The following is a 15,086-nucleotide window of genomic DNA, read 5'->3' on the forward strand; positions in this document are numbered from 1 at the left end:
ATGTACAACCATTCATGAAACATGTACATGTGTACAGACACCTGTGCACATGAATGACATAATGTCTGAATAGGGCTCTTGTCTTACTCCAAAGATTGGGATTCAGCCAATCTGTATATCACTGCCAGGCATTCATTTGAAAATGAGTGTAATCTAACAGAAGTTAAGCTGTACTCCTCAAAGCGCTGTTTTGGGCACAAGTCTAGCCTTATCCACACTTGTATGTTCAACACACATACAATCTGTATACAGTATATGCATGGCTATTTATGAATGTACCGTTATTCACACACATTCTGCTGAGTGCACATACAGCAATGCACTTACTATCTCTCACCAGCATTTCAAGGGCCCTGTACCCAAGTTCACTTTTACAACAAAGGCAGGGACAGTCATTCAGTGTGCTTGTGAGCACACTGCAACTGAACACACTGAGCCCTTTGGGGGCAGGGAGCCATTTTATTTATTTACATATGTACACCGCTTGAGGAACTTTTTTTCCCCTTCCTAGGACTACTATTATTTATATACTGCTTTTCCGATAAGGTTTTCAAAGCAGTTTCCATAGAAAAAGAAAACAAATAAGCTCATAAGCATAGCCCTGCCAGAACAGGCCCAAGCCCCATCTAGCCCAGCATCCTGTTTCACACAGTGGCCCACCAGACGCCTCCGGGAAGCCTGCAGGCAAGAAGTGAGGGCTAATAATAAGGTGGTCCAGCTGCATGCATGGGATCGGGCTGCATTTCCCATCGGAAACGACAGACTGGGCTTCGTCGACTGGAGACTAACTTCTGCCCCTTGATTTCTTCCAGTGGCCTTTTCTGGCAGAGAATGGCGGTTCGTGGGAAATGAATGGGAGTGCCTTATGTTCCCGAGGCGGCCACGTGACCGGCGTGTCCCAAGCACAGCCTCTCTTCTTCCCTTAATCTTGCAGCCAAGCCAGCTCGCCGCTTTCCCAAGCTGCGCTGCTGCATTCTCTTCATTCACCCCGAGCGGCGCCTAGAGCGGATTAGAGCCGCTCCCTTCGCGTGTGTTGCTGCTCTCCGCTCCCTTCCGGAACCAGCGCTCTGGCTGGCTGGCTCGCTCCGCTCCCTCCATCTCTCTGCCCCCCTCCTCCCCTTTATTGTTGGGACTCCATCTGAAATCAGCTCGGCTGGAGCGATTAATTAAACAAGCGCATTAGGGGCACTTAATGGGACTCAAATTGCTTCCTGAAAAAAGAGACAGCCGCGTTAATGACAATACATTAAGGGCAAATTATACGTATTATAGGATTATCAAGATCTGGGCAGATAAGAGCTGAAGAGTGGGGAGGGAATTGCCATATGAGGGGCCGGAGAAAGACTGGAGAGGCCAGGTCGCCTTGCAGGAGCTCCAAAATACAGGGACTGGCCTGGGGCTCCCCGCCTCTCCTTCTTACCCCAGCCCACTCCAGAGTTGGGCGCTTCTAACCCCCATAGACTTGCTGTGTGGTATTTGAAGGGGGTGCGTTGGCTTCGGAAGACTCCGGTCTTTAAGAGGCCTGGAGTCAAGCGCACGGATTTGGAAAACAAACCCCTCGGAACTCCTTCCCGAGGCGGAAGATTTTCAGGAAAGGTGGCCGAAACTTAAGAGAGACCGGCTGCTGGGTCTCTAGACGGGGAGAAAAGCAACTGTGTCCAGGAGGGGGGCAGAGATAACGGGAGGCACAAGAGTGGGGGGGGGGGAGAGAGAGAACATATTTGTCGTCGTCGTAGGAGTAAATGGATAGTTGCTCTCATTATGTATCTGTATTGCTTTTGTAGAATAATAAGTATGGGTCTGAAATATGAGGGTGGTGGTTGAAATAAAATCCCTTTTCAGAACAAAAAGAAATGGAAATATCGGGGGGGGGGAATCGAGAGTTGGCCTTCAGTCGGTGCAACGGGTAAGAAGCTGTAACCCGGGGAGTGCCTATAAAATTGTTCCTTACTTACAAAGAAGTAGATCAGGCTGGTACTTTTTTCCGAGAGTAAACTATGTGCATGGGATAGGCTCAACAGTCCTCTAGGAACTCTCAGGGTGGCTTTCGGCAAAATGCTCTCTCTCCCGTCCCGTCTCCTCCGCCCTAAAGATGGGGATCGCAACACCTGCCTGCCTTGCGGGGTTGTTGTGAGGTAAGATTGCTGAACTCCGGGAGGCGCTGCGCTGCGAGGGAAAGCACCATCCAGCTATCCTCTCAGACCATTCATTGCAAGGGGATTGATACTTCGAAGTAAGGCCTACTGAGTTCAATGAGGCATACGCCCAACTAAAGGCTCTCCTTTGGTTGGATTGCACGGCCTCTATATAATTATACTGGATGGCCAGGATAGAGGAATTGGTGAGTATTTGTGGTGGAATAGTCTCCCATGCAGCGCGTGTCAAGATGAAATATAATAGATAAGAACAGATAAAGAAAACCTGCCGAACTGTTCTTATCTATTGTATCTTATCTCGACGCGCGCTGATTGGGAGGATGTTCTGCCACAAATACTTACAAATTCCCTTGGGGTTTTATTTCTGTTTAGGCGGTTCCAGTAAAACGGAGCTGTAGTCCCATTCCTGGGCCATCTGGTTCTCTTCCTAAGTTCCTATTTGATTCGCCGGGTATGGACAGAGTGTCTTCTCTCACGGCATATGCGTTGTGGTCTCTTCTATCAGAATGTAGCATATCACTTGCTTAAAAATAATGTTTGGTCGGAGAGAATCCCTCCTGGAGCCTCGCCCCACCCCCTGTTTAAAAACTCTCTTTCCTCCACCACCACCCCTGCATCAGATGAATGAGTCATTAGGCTGGTTTCATCATTAAATGCCTCAAATTAAAATTGCAGATCAAAGCCCCACGATCAAACCCTGGAGTTTCCTTTTGCAAGTGATAGGCAGCGCCTTAAGTAAACGCATAAAAGGCATAAGGCAGAGAAGGGGGACGTCTATCGCGGCGCTTTATTGGGTAGGCTGGTTTTTGGTGACTGATGCTGAGGCTTTTAAGAGCCTTTTAAAATGTTTTTTTTTATTTTTATTTTTTAATCAAATAAGATCTGACAATGTTCCTAGCTCGGCATTAATGCCTCAGCTTTCTCATGTCAGTCACCTCTAAGCGATTTGACAAACTCAAGATCTCTTAAAACGGGAAGAGTTCAGATCATATTAATTCTCCAAAAATGTTTTGATTCAAAGTAGTTTGTATTTTACGTTGCCAAGGGCAATCGGGAAAGAGAGATTGCCGATAGCCCGGGCCCTCTTTTTCTCTTCCTGGCCCAGAGGCGATAGCAGTATTTAAGCTTCTGAAATTAGCCTGGGGCAGGGAAAGATGGATGATCACAAAGCGAAACAAGAGTCTTTTTCTTTCTTTTTTTTTAAGTTTGCCATTTCATAAAACGACACAGGAGGGCCAAGTGTCGCCATGTTGTCTTTCTTTCTTTTTTTTTAAAGCCTCCAAAAATATTTAGCCTCTAGTCCAGGCCAGTCGCTTGCCCTTTCCTGGGTAAGCTTGCAGGTAATTCACGCAAATAAAAGATGACAAGTAAAAGTGTTTAAAAACAAAAACAAAACCCTAATCAGGCAGGTTTCAGATTGATAAATGTAGTTTAGAGAGGCATTCTTAACAGAGAAAAGCAATCTCTAAGAAACCCTGGGGGAGAAAGCTGGGGAAGAACATGGTGGAGGTGGAAGGGGGGGTGATTGAAGAGGGAGGAGGGTGGATTTGGGTTGTTTTTTTGGGGGGGCGTTATGATTAAAAAACGCAGAAGACTCCGCTAAATAGAGGTTCGTTTCTTCGCTAGCGCTTTCTTTTGAAACAGGCGATCTGAATATTCAACTTTTAAGGCAAAGCTGCACTAGTCTGTATGTACAACATTAATATGATCTCTGCAGAATTTGGGTCCTCAGAAAGATTACCATATCAAAGCAAGTGCCTGCGGCTAGAGAAGCTATCGATACGCTCGCAGTAGGTAAAGTAAAGATTATTGGTTGTGATGGTGCGAGGAGCGGAGCTCCGGGCGAAATCCTGCACACCATTAACTGGAAGTGATAGCGGTGGGAGCTCGGCCACCGAATCAGTAGCAAATATTGGCTCTAGCTGGTAATTAGCTCGCCAACACCGAAGTCCTGCTTTCTCTCCCCCCCTCCAACACCCCTGTCCCCGGACACACACAAAAGAAAAGGCGATTCTTTCTCGAGTCTCGTTAAACAGCAAACGCGCACAAAATCAGGGTACCAAACTCTCAGCTGGGATGGGCGAAGTCACGGGAAGAGATGAGCCAAGGGCGGCTTTCTGGGGAGAATGCGGGTTTGGATCAAGGAATGTGTTCAGCTGGGAGGAAGGGTGTGTGTGTGTTTATTTGTTTTCTGAGAACAATAGACTAATCTTGCTTGTAGGGTCAGAGGTACAGTTCTGAAATGTTTACTCCCCGCCCCTCTATTTTACTTCCTTTCTATATATTTTTCACACAGTCTCCTTAGATTCTTTAGTTTTAATCAATCCTTCCTTCCTTCCTTCCTTCCTTCCTTCCTTCCTTCCTTCCTTCCTTCCTTCCTTCCTTCCTCTTCTTAAAGCTCTGGAGTGAAATCCGTCTTTGCTTTCATGAAATTATACACTTCCCCCTCTTTCCTTCTGTTAGCCCTTTTCCTGTTTCCTTCTTATTTCTCTCTTTCATATATTTTGAGAAATAATTTCTTTTCTCCCTCAATTCATATTATGAGACGTTTAAAATATTCGCTTAATATGGCCCATATGCTTTTATTGACGCAGCACTAGGGGATTTTTTTTTAAAGTCTGATGGATTAAATGGGAGACTCCATAGCGCTTAGGTGCGATGTTTTGATTATTGCTAACATTTATTTTTAAGTCGGACAAGATATTTATGTATTTTGAATATACATTTGAAACTTATAGGTTCATCTTTGATATATCTCCCTGACTTCACCGACATCGCTGAGGGTGCCGGAGCCTTCAGCTCTTCAGATCAGTAGAGAACCAACCTTACATTTTCATTCTGGAGTTCTTTTGCTATCAGTCTTTAAATCCTTGAATTATTCGATAGCCTTTTGAAACACGGAGCGGGTGGGGAGGGAGGGACGCAGCAATCTTTCTTAACTACAATCAGCCGCTCAGGTAATTGGAAGCTGCTTACCAGGAAAGAGCTTGGAGAAATTGCATGAACACGAGAAGAAAGACTCGATAAGAAAATCTCCTTCAGATGGGAGATTAGAGTCCAGTCAAGCAGTACAGACACAACGTCCCAGTTGATGGGAATTCAGCCTTTCCCTGTCTCTACAATAATGATCCAGCACAAAGAGGAAAGCATTCGATTGTGATTTATATCAACTGAATTCCAAGAAACCAACATATACATTCCTGTTCCACGGGGTGGGGTTGGGAGCAGTATTTGAATGGGAAGGCACCAGGCGTTATGAATATAATTTATATGACCTATTCTAGAACAAGAGGCCGTGCTTTCGACTGAGCCTTGCAACCAACGACTTAAAATTAGTTTCCTTTTGTTTTCGTAGGCCTCACTCCGTTTATCTGTATTGTACTCTTTGCTCATTTTTAAAACAACACCACATACAAAAAGCGTGGGGGGGGGGGAATCTACAAAAGCAAAAGCTACAATCGAATATAAAAGGGAACAACTCGATTTGCTATCAAATGAAACAGAGAAAATTGGATGTAAGGCTTTCTACACTTGACATTACACTTTTACCTAGAAGTAAATTCCACTGACCTCCGATCGAGGGGTTATTACTATTAAAAAATAATCCATCCGTTTATTTGGAAGGAAGTCCTATATAGTTTTCTGTTTGTCAATAAAGATTGTAGCCTAAAGTGATACAAATATACCTCTCTATTCAGGCTTTGTGGGTCGGACTATAAGAAAGCAACCCCAGGCACTAAATGGGTAGCGTGGTTGCCGCTTGAGAAAACCTATTAGTAAGGAGCTGTCCAGTTCAGCACCCGGCACACTGTATCCGCCTCTTGAATTACCAATACCTTAAGAACGTCTGCAGTCTAACGACATTTCAACACCAACCTATTCGTGATTCAGTCCGAGTTTTATTGCTCAAATCACTTTCAGTTATATAATATAGACCACTTTAGTAATTTTAGCTCACGCTTCCCTGAAGACATGCTCAAATAAAACTAGTCAAAAAGCAGAACCCCAAATTACCGTCCAAATAACCAATTCGAAAACAGTCTACATTGTATAAACTGGGGTCCAACGGTCAGCATAAGTTTTCTTCGAAGTAAACTCCGGAATGGCAATAGCTCCATTAATTTCAGTTCGGTTTACTTCCAAGTGCATTTCCATTGTGTTTTGGATTAGAAATTATATGGATATGAGATTACCCATAGATCCACCGAATAAAAATATCTCTTTATCTAAATGAATATATTGAAAGTTTTGTCGTCCGAAATATATATGCAGGAAATCGTGTTGAAAATACTTCATTGGTAGACACTTCGGGAAAACGAACTATTGTATATATAAATCTCCCGATCTACATTTAGGTTACAAACAATTCTGTTTGATTCTTTTTAAAGTATCCTTCTAAAAAGCCGATATTTATCTCTAAACTATAAAATAGTTTTGATCCACATTCATGCATTCCCCGTCTCCATTATTCACCTAATGTGTTTAGGATCAGAATGTACACTTACTGCTGACCTGATATTTCTCCGCCCTCCAACCTCAATAATTCGGGCTTCCGATATTTTCACAAGCAAGCAGGACTGAAGACCACCGCGCGCACACACACACACACACACACACACACACACACACACACTTTTTCATTTTATTTTAACAAAAGCCATGTTTCTATCTTAAAATTATCTCCCTCACAAGTGATCCCGGAAAACCTTTTGCCTTTCCTGTAGGAATAGTTTTACTGCAAACTAAGCCTGAAAAGACTACAAAACCTCCTTTAAAATGTAATAGAGAATTTAGATGGGGAAAATAGCATCACAAGCAAGCAGACATTTCATTTCATTTCTTTCATTTCTCAACATCCCAATATACACTGAAAGGCAATAAGGACCCGCAGAGAACCTTCCGAAAGCACAATTTTAGATTGGATTCTAAGATAGAGTAGATTCTTAGAAAAATCCACAGAGCGGGGAAGAACCAAAAAAACCAAAATCGTACAGGAAATGCCAACATACTATTATAAATGCATTTTTTTGGGGTTTTTGGTCTGATTGATTATCGTGAAGGAAATTTTTAGAGTGATGGGAGAAATATTTAATCCACTGTTAAAATATGAATTTTAAAAAATAAGCACAGATTTTGCAACTTGCTTACCTCTCCTTATCACCCCACCTTGGCCGTTCAACACTAGCCCACACTGGGCCTCCACTGAGCCCTTGAACAAAGAGAATAAAACAAAATCAGATATAGACTCGAACAGGTGAGGCTTGATGTATTCAACGGTATTTGTTTTAGAAAAGACTGCGTTCAGATTCCAACCCATATCACAGTTCTGGTACAAAATCGCTAAAATGGGGCTTTGTATATTTCAGAACCATAGGAGAGGACAGCTCCCTCGCAGAACAAATAATCCCTTCACTGTTCCCAGATATGATGATCTTTTGTCTGGATGATTGATTGGCAGGCAGACAAAGAGGAAGAGAGTGAGTACGGACAGAAAAAAAACTTTCTAAGGGGATATCTTGTTGTGGGGAAAATAATCAAAAATGGAAGTGACGATATATCTGTGGGCATACAAATCCATTCATCCACGGTGTACTACTACGAATTTCTAACGTGTTATGTAAGTGTGCCGTTCATGTCACAGACTTACTGTCAGTTTGCAGAGACAGATAAGTAATACGACAGGCAGACAGACCTAGAGATGGAATTACAGAATGCATATACGATCACACACTGAGTGTTTTGCAGCGATATAGCTCTGGACTAAACTGCATACGGAACGTGTTTTGTTTTGTTTTTTTAAAAAGAATGTTGCTATTAACTTAATCAGCTGAAGATTGCAGCACCTACACACTCCATAGGATACACGCATCAAAACGTCCCTGCCACTTTCTAAGAAGTTACCAGCACATTCTTACTTTCATACATGTTGGGATAATAATGCTAAAAATCGATTTCTCCCCCTTCCCGGGTGCTATATACAGAGAAATTCCGTCCAATACTACCCTCGAATCCTTTTGCCCCGTTAAAGACGCATTTTCCTTTACAAACAAACGAGGTATTGGACATGAAAGAGGCCTTTAAGGGTGTTAACCTATTCAACAGCCCGTGAAGAGTTAAGTACATGCGGAGAAAGAGTCGGTGCATAATAAAAAACCCCACTTTACAAAAACAACCTTTACAGTCCCGGCCCCCCACCCCCCACCCGGGCCCGTTTTCGCCATATTGACGCTGGCCTAGAAAACCCCCTTTTCAAGGCTTCTTTTGAGTTTAAGTGTTCTGCCTTAAAGTGATTATGAAATCAATATGGACAAAAACTGGGCGACTGAGCATAAATTAAAGCGGTGACGGGAAAAGGTGTGACAGTTTTCTTTGTTGCCCATGGAAAATCTTTTTAGGGGACTCAAAGATGCTCACTCCAGTTCCAAGACTCCTTGCATCTGTTAGGCTGACTTAAACAGCCTTCAAAACTATTGGACTTTCACTTAACATTCTGAGCAGGGGAAAGTATATTTACATTTGTTGCATTGGAAATGAGGCATATGTTGATGCAGAAAGGGGGGGGGGGTAGGAAAGGAAAGGAAAAGACTGAAAGACTTGTTAGTAGCCCTCTGTTGGAGTTGTTCCTCCAACCTTGTCTGTTCTATCTTACCACTAAAAAGCCTCCATCTAAAACCTAGAGGGGAACTTAACAAGCTTTTCAAGCCTCGGTAAGAAAGGGCGAAGCAAATCAACGCAAATTCAGGGATAGGTGTAAACCGCTTCCCCCCAACTCACTATACTTCCCATTTTGTTGTTGCAAAGGGAGCTGTAAGAAAAAGAAAAGGGCCTTGATTTCGAATGATGCAAAACAAGTGAAGTTATCAGATATCATTAAAAATCCTAGAAGTGCTTTGCTTAGTTTGGCTTTTCTGTATTTGAAAAAACAAACGAAAAACACCCAACCACGCCAGCAAAAAAACCTCAAGAAATAAAGATGACCAGGTTATTCTCTCCCCCCCCCACAGCCACCCCTTTTGCATTTTTAAAAGAATTATCTTTAAAAACGAGTTCCTAAAAATGAATCTACCATCTCACTCTTGGGGAGGGTCGAAGGAGGGAGGGAGGGTCGAAGGAAAACATGTCGTTTGGTCGGATGACATTGCATAAGTGACCAGTTGAATGGCACTAAGTCGAAAATTGGATAAACTATGGTGCTTTTTTTTTGCACAGGATTTAGGCATTGTGTGCTGTCTTGCAAACGTCTCTAATCCCTCCTTTTGGAAAAAAAAAAATACAAGGCTTTGTCCTTGGCATAGAAAAAAAAAGTACAGCTAAAAAAAAAAATCAGCAGCAGACGTGGTTATAAAAAAAGGGAGTAAATAGGTCTTAGCGAAGCTAAATAGTGAATGGCAGATTTGGTAGAAGGAGTGATGAGGAAGAACATAAGGGAAGCCCTTGTTGAAAATAGAAGGGGGGGGAAAACACGACAGAAGCGTAGAAAATTATTGAGTGAATTTCAATGCAGAAAGTCAGGTTTTAGGGAGCTGTTTTTCACGGGCCCAAATTATTTTCTTCTTTTGTACACTAGAACGTGAGCTAGGCCTTCCTGTTAGTGTACGCTGCGTGTGTGTCACTTGGTATAAAATACATGTTCTCTCCTTAAAAGAGAGTGGGGAAAATAATTTGTCTCAGGAGCAGATTCACTAAACTTGGATTTTTATTTTTAAAAAGAGCGTCTGAACCTAGATATTTTGGGGAGGGAAGAACCCCAACAAACCGAACTGAAACGGAAGGACTCGCTGAAAGGACAGGGACAGGAATGACAGACAAGCTCACTTCATCCCACCTGCCGCCAGAAATTATAAGCCCGAATCTGCTTGATAGAATTTCATGTTCCCTTTCTAAAAATTAGTAAGCTTGATGCGCAAGGTGTATTAACGAAGAACAACTCGAATTTTACAGAACTAGAAGGAGATGGTGCGTGTGGGTGTGACAACGGAAATAAACAGATTGGGGGGGGGAGAGAGAGAGAGAGAGTTATATATAAAAAAGAGCCAGGGAGTAAAGCTGCGAAGGAGTTGCAGATCTCTCTCTCTCTCTCTCTCTCTCTCTCTCTCTCACACACACACACACACACACACACACACACACACACACACACACACACGCAGAGAGACACACACCCTTTATTGCTGCTGCTCCCGGCTACATGACTGTGATAACATGCATACTATTCTATTCTAATTTTCTTCACAACTGTTTTGCAATTGCCTCTTTCCAAGGGCTAATGGGCAGGTCTCTCTGTCTTCATGTAAGTTTTGCAGAGTGTAATGGGTTGTTTGAGGGGAGCTCTTGCCTTTCGGAAAGCTACCTTGGTCTCTCGCACACTCTCAAGCCTCGGGGTTACCTTTACGCTCCAGTCACCTCTCAGCCAGAGACGAGGGAGCTCAAAAGGTCCCAGGTGAAAAGCGATTCGTCCATATGCAGGACTTCACGCCTGGCGCTGGCCGAGGGTGCTGCTGCGCTTTCTCTAGATAGTCGGGGCTGGGTGGGGGAGCGTGGCCCAGTGGCTGGAAGCTGGGGAACAGGAGCCGGTGAAGCGGAGGCGGAGGCGCTTTGGGGCCGATTCCTCTCCCTTCTGGAAGTGCATGCGATTTACCTGCAAATCGTCTGCTCCCGAGGCGGCAAGCCCAAGGCTTGGTCCTGGCAGGAGTCTTTGATCTGGATGCATCCCATACTGGGAGCCATGGCTCATAAGAGACAGGTCGTGGCGCCGGTAAGCGTCTAGGCAGCCAAGTTCCCTCCTCTGCTCGTCCAAGCAAGAGGACTTGAGCGCCCGGGCGTTGTGCAGGTTAATAAAGTCGGTGGGTTCTCCATGGTGGATCTGCTGGTAGTACTGCTGCGAGTGGTGGAGCGAGTTCAAGGAGTAGGCGTCGGGGTTGACGGCCGGGTGGCTGTGTTGGAACTCGTAGTGGAAGGACTGGTGGTGCAGGGGGGTGTACTGGTGGTTGGTGGAGAAATAGGGGGAGGCGAACTCAGTGCCGGTGGCGGAGTAAGTGAGTGGCGAGGAGGAGGAATAGGCGACGGTGGAGTTGGCCACGGACTCCAGGCATCCCAGCTGCATCAAACGGTAACTGTTTGATCCATCATGACGTATCTGAAAAGAAGAAGGGAAAAGGTAACCCCAATACTGCAAGTTTGTCATTGAAAAGAGCGTCGCTCCGAAGCACCCTTTCCCTCATCGCTCTCCCCCCTAGTCAACGCCTCGCTAGCTTAACACTCTCCATCGACTCTTCCCCAAACACCTTGGGCTGGTGCCATGCAGGTCTGTAATACTAGGTGGGTTTTTGTTTTTTGGTGTTTTTTTTGAAGAGGAGAGAGAGAGAGAGAGAGAGAGAGAGAGAGGAGAGATTTACAGAGAGTCAAGGAGAGAGAGCGAGAGAGAGAGAGCCCTACATATGGAAGCGAGTAATCCACACAGTCTCGAAATAAAGTTGCTACTTCGCTGTGATCATCGCGGCTGGACGCGTGGTCGATGATACAGAAGTCGCCCAACACAAGCACTGTAAAACTCCATATTCGTCTCAAAGGCAGAAGGTCTGGCCAAATCCTCCCGCGAGCCTTCCTAGCTCTCTCGCTATCCGCACACCTCTTTCGAGAACGGGCAGCGCACCTCTCGGTGCGTCGGAGGCTGGCTCCCTACACGCCTTTAACCCTTCTTGGTAACAGAGCGGAGTCCAAACATCTCCCCCTCCGAGAACCCGAGTTGGAGTCGATCACTTCTTGGCCCCCAGCTTTCCATCTCTCCCTCTCTCCCCCTCTCTCTTTCTCTGGCTATTCCTAATATTATTTGCCACCTTCCATTTCACGATATTATTGGGGGGACTAGTCTGTTTTCGTTCCGGCTACCATTTGAACGTAGCAATGGGTTTGCCCCTTTCCTGGCGACAGATGTCATAACGAATTTTCGCCCTTTACTTCTCGAAGTTCTCTCTGAAGCCGGATTATAATTAAATGTAACGGTCCAATGTGGATTAACAAAAAAATGGAAACAACCACATACAGGCACACTCTACCATACACACACACGCACGCACACACACATCCCCACACACACACACACACACATATGCATAGGCACACACACGCACACACACACAAAATACCTCCGCATCGTGGACGAGTCCTGGAAAGGTAGTTGACATTTTGGGTTCTCCGAAAGAGGCTCAGGATTAAACTCCTTCTCCAAATTGAAAAGGAAAGGAAAGAACCAAAACAAAGCACCAAACCAACAATAATTTTTAAAAAATCAAAAAAATGCTGCCATCTCCCGTTTCCCCAGATCTGAACAAAAATTTATAGATATAGACATATATAGAATATTCCTATCTAAACACAAAGAGGCTTTGCAGTGTGCCTGCATAGATCTCCAGCTTTTTTTCCTCCATACACCCTTTTAAAAACCTGTAGGAACCATTTTTCCCTCTGCACAAAAGCAGCTCCCCGGATCAGATTTTGTACTTGCTGGGTATTTCTTTGGCTGATGTCGTAGGTCCCTTGGTAATATAGAAGTTTTGAAAATTAAGCATCAGCACTGAGAACTGGGAGGACAATAGATAGAGCAGCTTCATCCCATGAGACAAGGAATAAATATTGTATCTTCGCCTAATAAGGAATTGTAGGTTCTTTCAACGTTTTTATACATTTTTCCTTCACTCTTTTAGAACGCTTGTGCCCCCTTACCTAGGCTAATGTGGGACCTAATCTCATCGAAAGGGGCCCTTTTAGACAAATGTTATTGAGAAGACCTAGATCTAATACACAACACAATTTAGATTTATACAAACCATCCTTTTCAATAGGTAAGTGTTCCTTCTTGCTGGCTGTAGTATTTTTCTGTAGTATTGACCAAAACAGAGGATTGGGGTGTATGCAATCGGATCCCCCCCCCCGAATTAAAGCTGTGCGTTTAAATTTCTTTAAAAGAATAACAATAGATCGAATTTAAGTCCATCCCCCTACCTCACTCTTTTATTGTGGGGCAACCTAGTTGAAATCACACATGGTTTTAAAACAGCATTTCAAAGAAATAACATACACGGAACCTGTTAAGTGTCACTCTGAGGCATTTTATATATGTACACATATAGGACGAGACGATATGGCGACTTTGTGTGTCTGTGTGTATACAAACATACATACAGGCATCTATCCAATGATACTGGGTATAGAGAAAATAAAAAATGAAGGCTGGGGATATAAGAAACAAAAGGTGAGAAAGACTTTGAACTTTTTCAGCTGGAAAAGTCTATTTTAAGAGCGATTTATTTAATTCATTAATGTTGTAGCTGTCTAATTAGGGTTGAGGGGAATGCTGCGGTGCTTAAAACCATATTTATTTACAACAAGGATCCCAGGAGCTAATATTCGAGGGCGGATCTGTATTATAGAATATGTATATGAATGTATATATCTATTCATCTATTAAATATATATATTTAAAAGCAGTTTTTTAAAAAAAAAAACACTTAGAGAGGTATTCGCACACGAAGGGTCGCAGCGAAGTTGCGTGTTGAAAGAACTGGAACGACGGGTCCTCGTGGCGCTTCGTGCAGTCACTGAGCGTCTCTGCTGATGGCTGGCTTAAATTACAAGCCTTGGAGATAGACGCGGGTATAACTCGCTTTTAATTGCCATTTAATTTGGTTTGCTTTTAAGTGTTTAAACCGCGAAGGTGTCTTCATAATAAGCCGCAGGCAAACAGACATGTGGCTCTTTTTTAAGGTCCAGGTTTGGGGAGGGTTTATTGGTATCTGTTCATGCAGGCTAACAGGAGCTGTCATTCAGCCCTCTTTGCTTTATACAAATGGACAAAGGCACACGACTAGAATGGAAATGCATTGTCTGAAATGGAAAAGTGCGATTATCCAGACGGGCACAGGGGTCAGCAGCAAACACTATTTGCCTCTCCAACACTCTCCTCAGCCAGATCGTGATTAAGCAGAGTTGTACTTCTAGAACAGAAAGAAAGAAAGAAAGAAAGAAAGAAAGAAAGAAAGAAAGAAAGACTCGATCCTTACATATTAAATACGAAACACCATTAATTATTGAAATCTCTAATGTTTCTTTTCTCAATGTTTGGTCATATTCCAAGTTGTTGGTAGTCAAGATGATGGACTTCTAACCAGCCAGTAAGTCAGTGAAGTAAATCCCCCTGAAAATCCTGAGGAACCTGGTGGCTGTGTGTCCAGTGACCACATTCCCAGCATTAATGAGGAGCCGTCCTCCTCTCCACACCAAAAGAGGAAGCGCCTTCAGAAAGTAGCAGTGACAGCCCTCGAATGATCTTCAAGGAGCTGACTCGCCCACCAGACAAGAAGAGTAATCAGTCTCCTTGAATAATCCAGTTTATTCATGACGCCCTGGTTTTACAACCATCAGTAACACATAGGAACGAGATTCTGGTTTATGTACCTTGGATTGTCGCTCGATTTAGCAGGGCACGTTAAAGAGAGAATTATGGAGCATGGAAATGAAACAGAGCTGTCCAAAACAACAACAAAACGATGAAATTCTATATATTCGAAGAAACGGGGCGTTCTGTTTAGAATCCAGCAGCCAAACGTCAATGTGTTTATGCAAAAGTACACCTTAATCCTAAACTTCGCATTTAAGCCCCAAATGGTTCAGTTTCCAAGAAAATGTCCTTAAGATCGCGTCCTTACACCGCAATTATCAATACTTCCACCTCTCCTGGAAGGAAGGTTAATCCCGCTGATTTCAGTGGAACAGAAAGCCTCTCAATCTGGCATTCAGAACCTTAACTTCGCCTACAGTTCCACTGAAATCATAAGTATGTTAGTATAGATATGGTGTGTGCGTGCGTGTGTGTGTGTGTGTGTGAGAGAGAGAGAGAGAGAGAGAGAGAGAGAGAGATTAGTCTTGAGTTGT

General features: G+C 43.8%; 1 protein-coding gene across 3 annotated transcripts in view; it reads right to left on the reverse strand.

Moving 5' to 3' along the window:
- Positions 1-12,508, reverse strand: part of TFAP2D (transcription factor AP-2 delta) — a 70,820-nt gene extending 58,312 nt beyond the window's left edge. The window contains exons 1-3 of one of the 3 annotated variants that reach the window (XM_053287424.1): positions 12,302-12,508; positions 10,795-11,292; positions 7,305-7,365 (exon numbers count right to left, since the gene is read on the reverse strand). In XM_053287424.1, the coding sequence (XP_053143399.1) occupies positions 7,305-7,365; positions 10,795-11,292; positions 12,302-12,340 (598 nt within the window). In that variant the 5' untranslated portion in view covers positions 12,341-12,508. Of the gene's footprint in view, positions 1-7,304; positions 7,366-10,794; positions 11,438-11,591; positions 11,917-12,301 lie in introns of those variants that run through there. The other 2 variants (XM_053287425.1, XM_053287423.1) reach the window with 2 other exon arrangements.
- Positions 12,509-15,086: the final 2,578 nt, after the last annotated feature.

The sequence above is a fragment of the Hemicordylus capensis genome, chromosome 1 (assembly GCF_027244095.1).
Source record: "Hemicordylus capensis ecotype Gifberg chromosome 1, rHemCap1.1.pri, whole genome shotgun sequence".
Lineage (NCBI taxonomy): Eukaryota > Metazoa > Chordata > Lepidosauria > Squamata > Cordylidae > Hemicordylus > Hemicordylus capensis.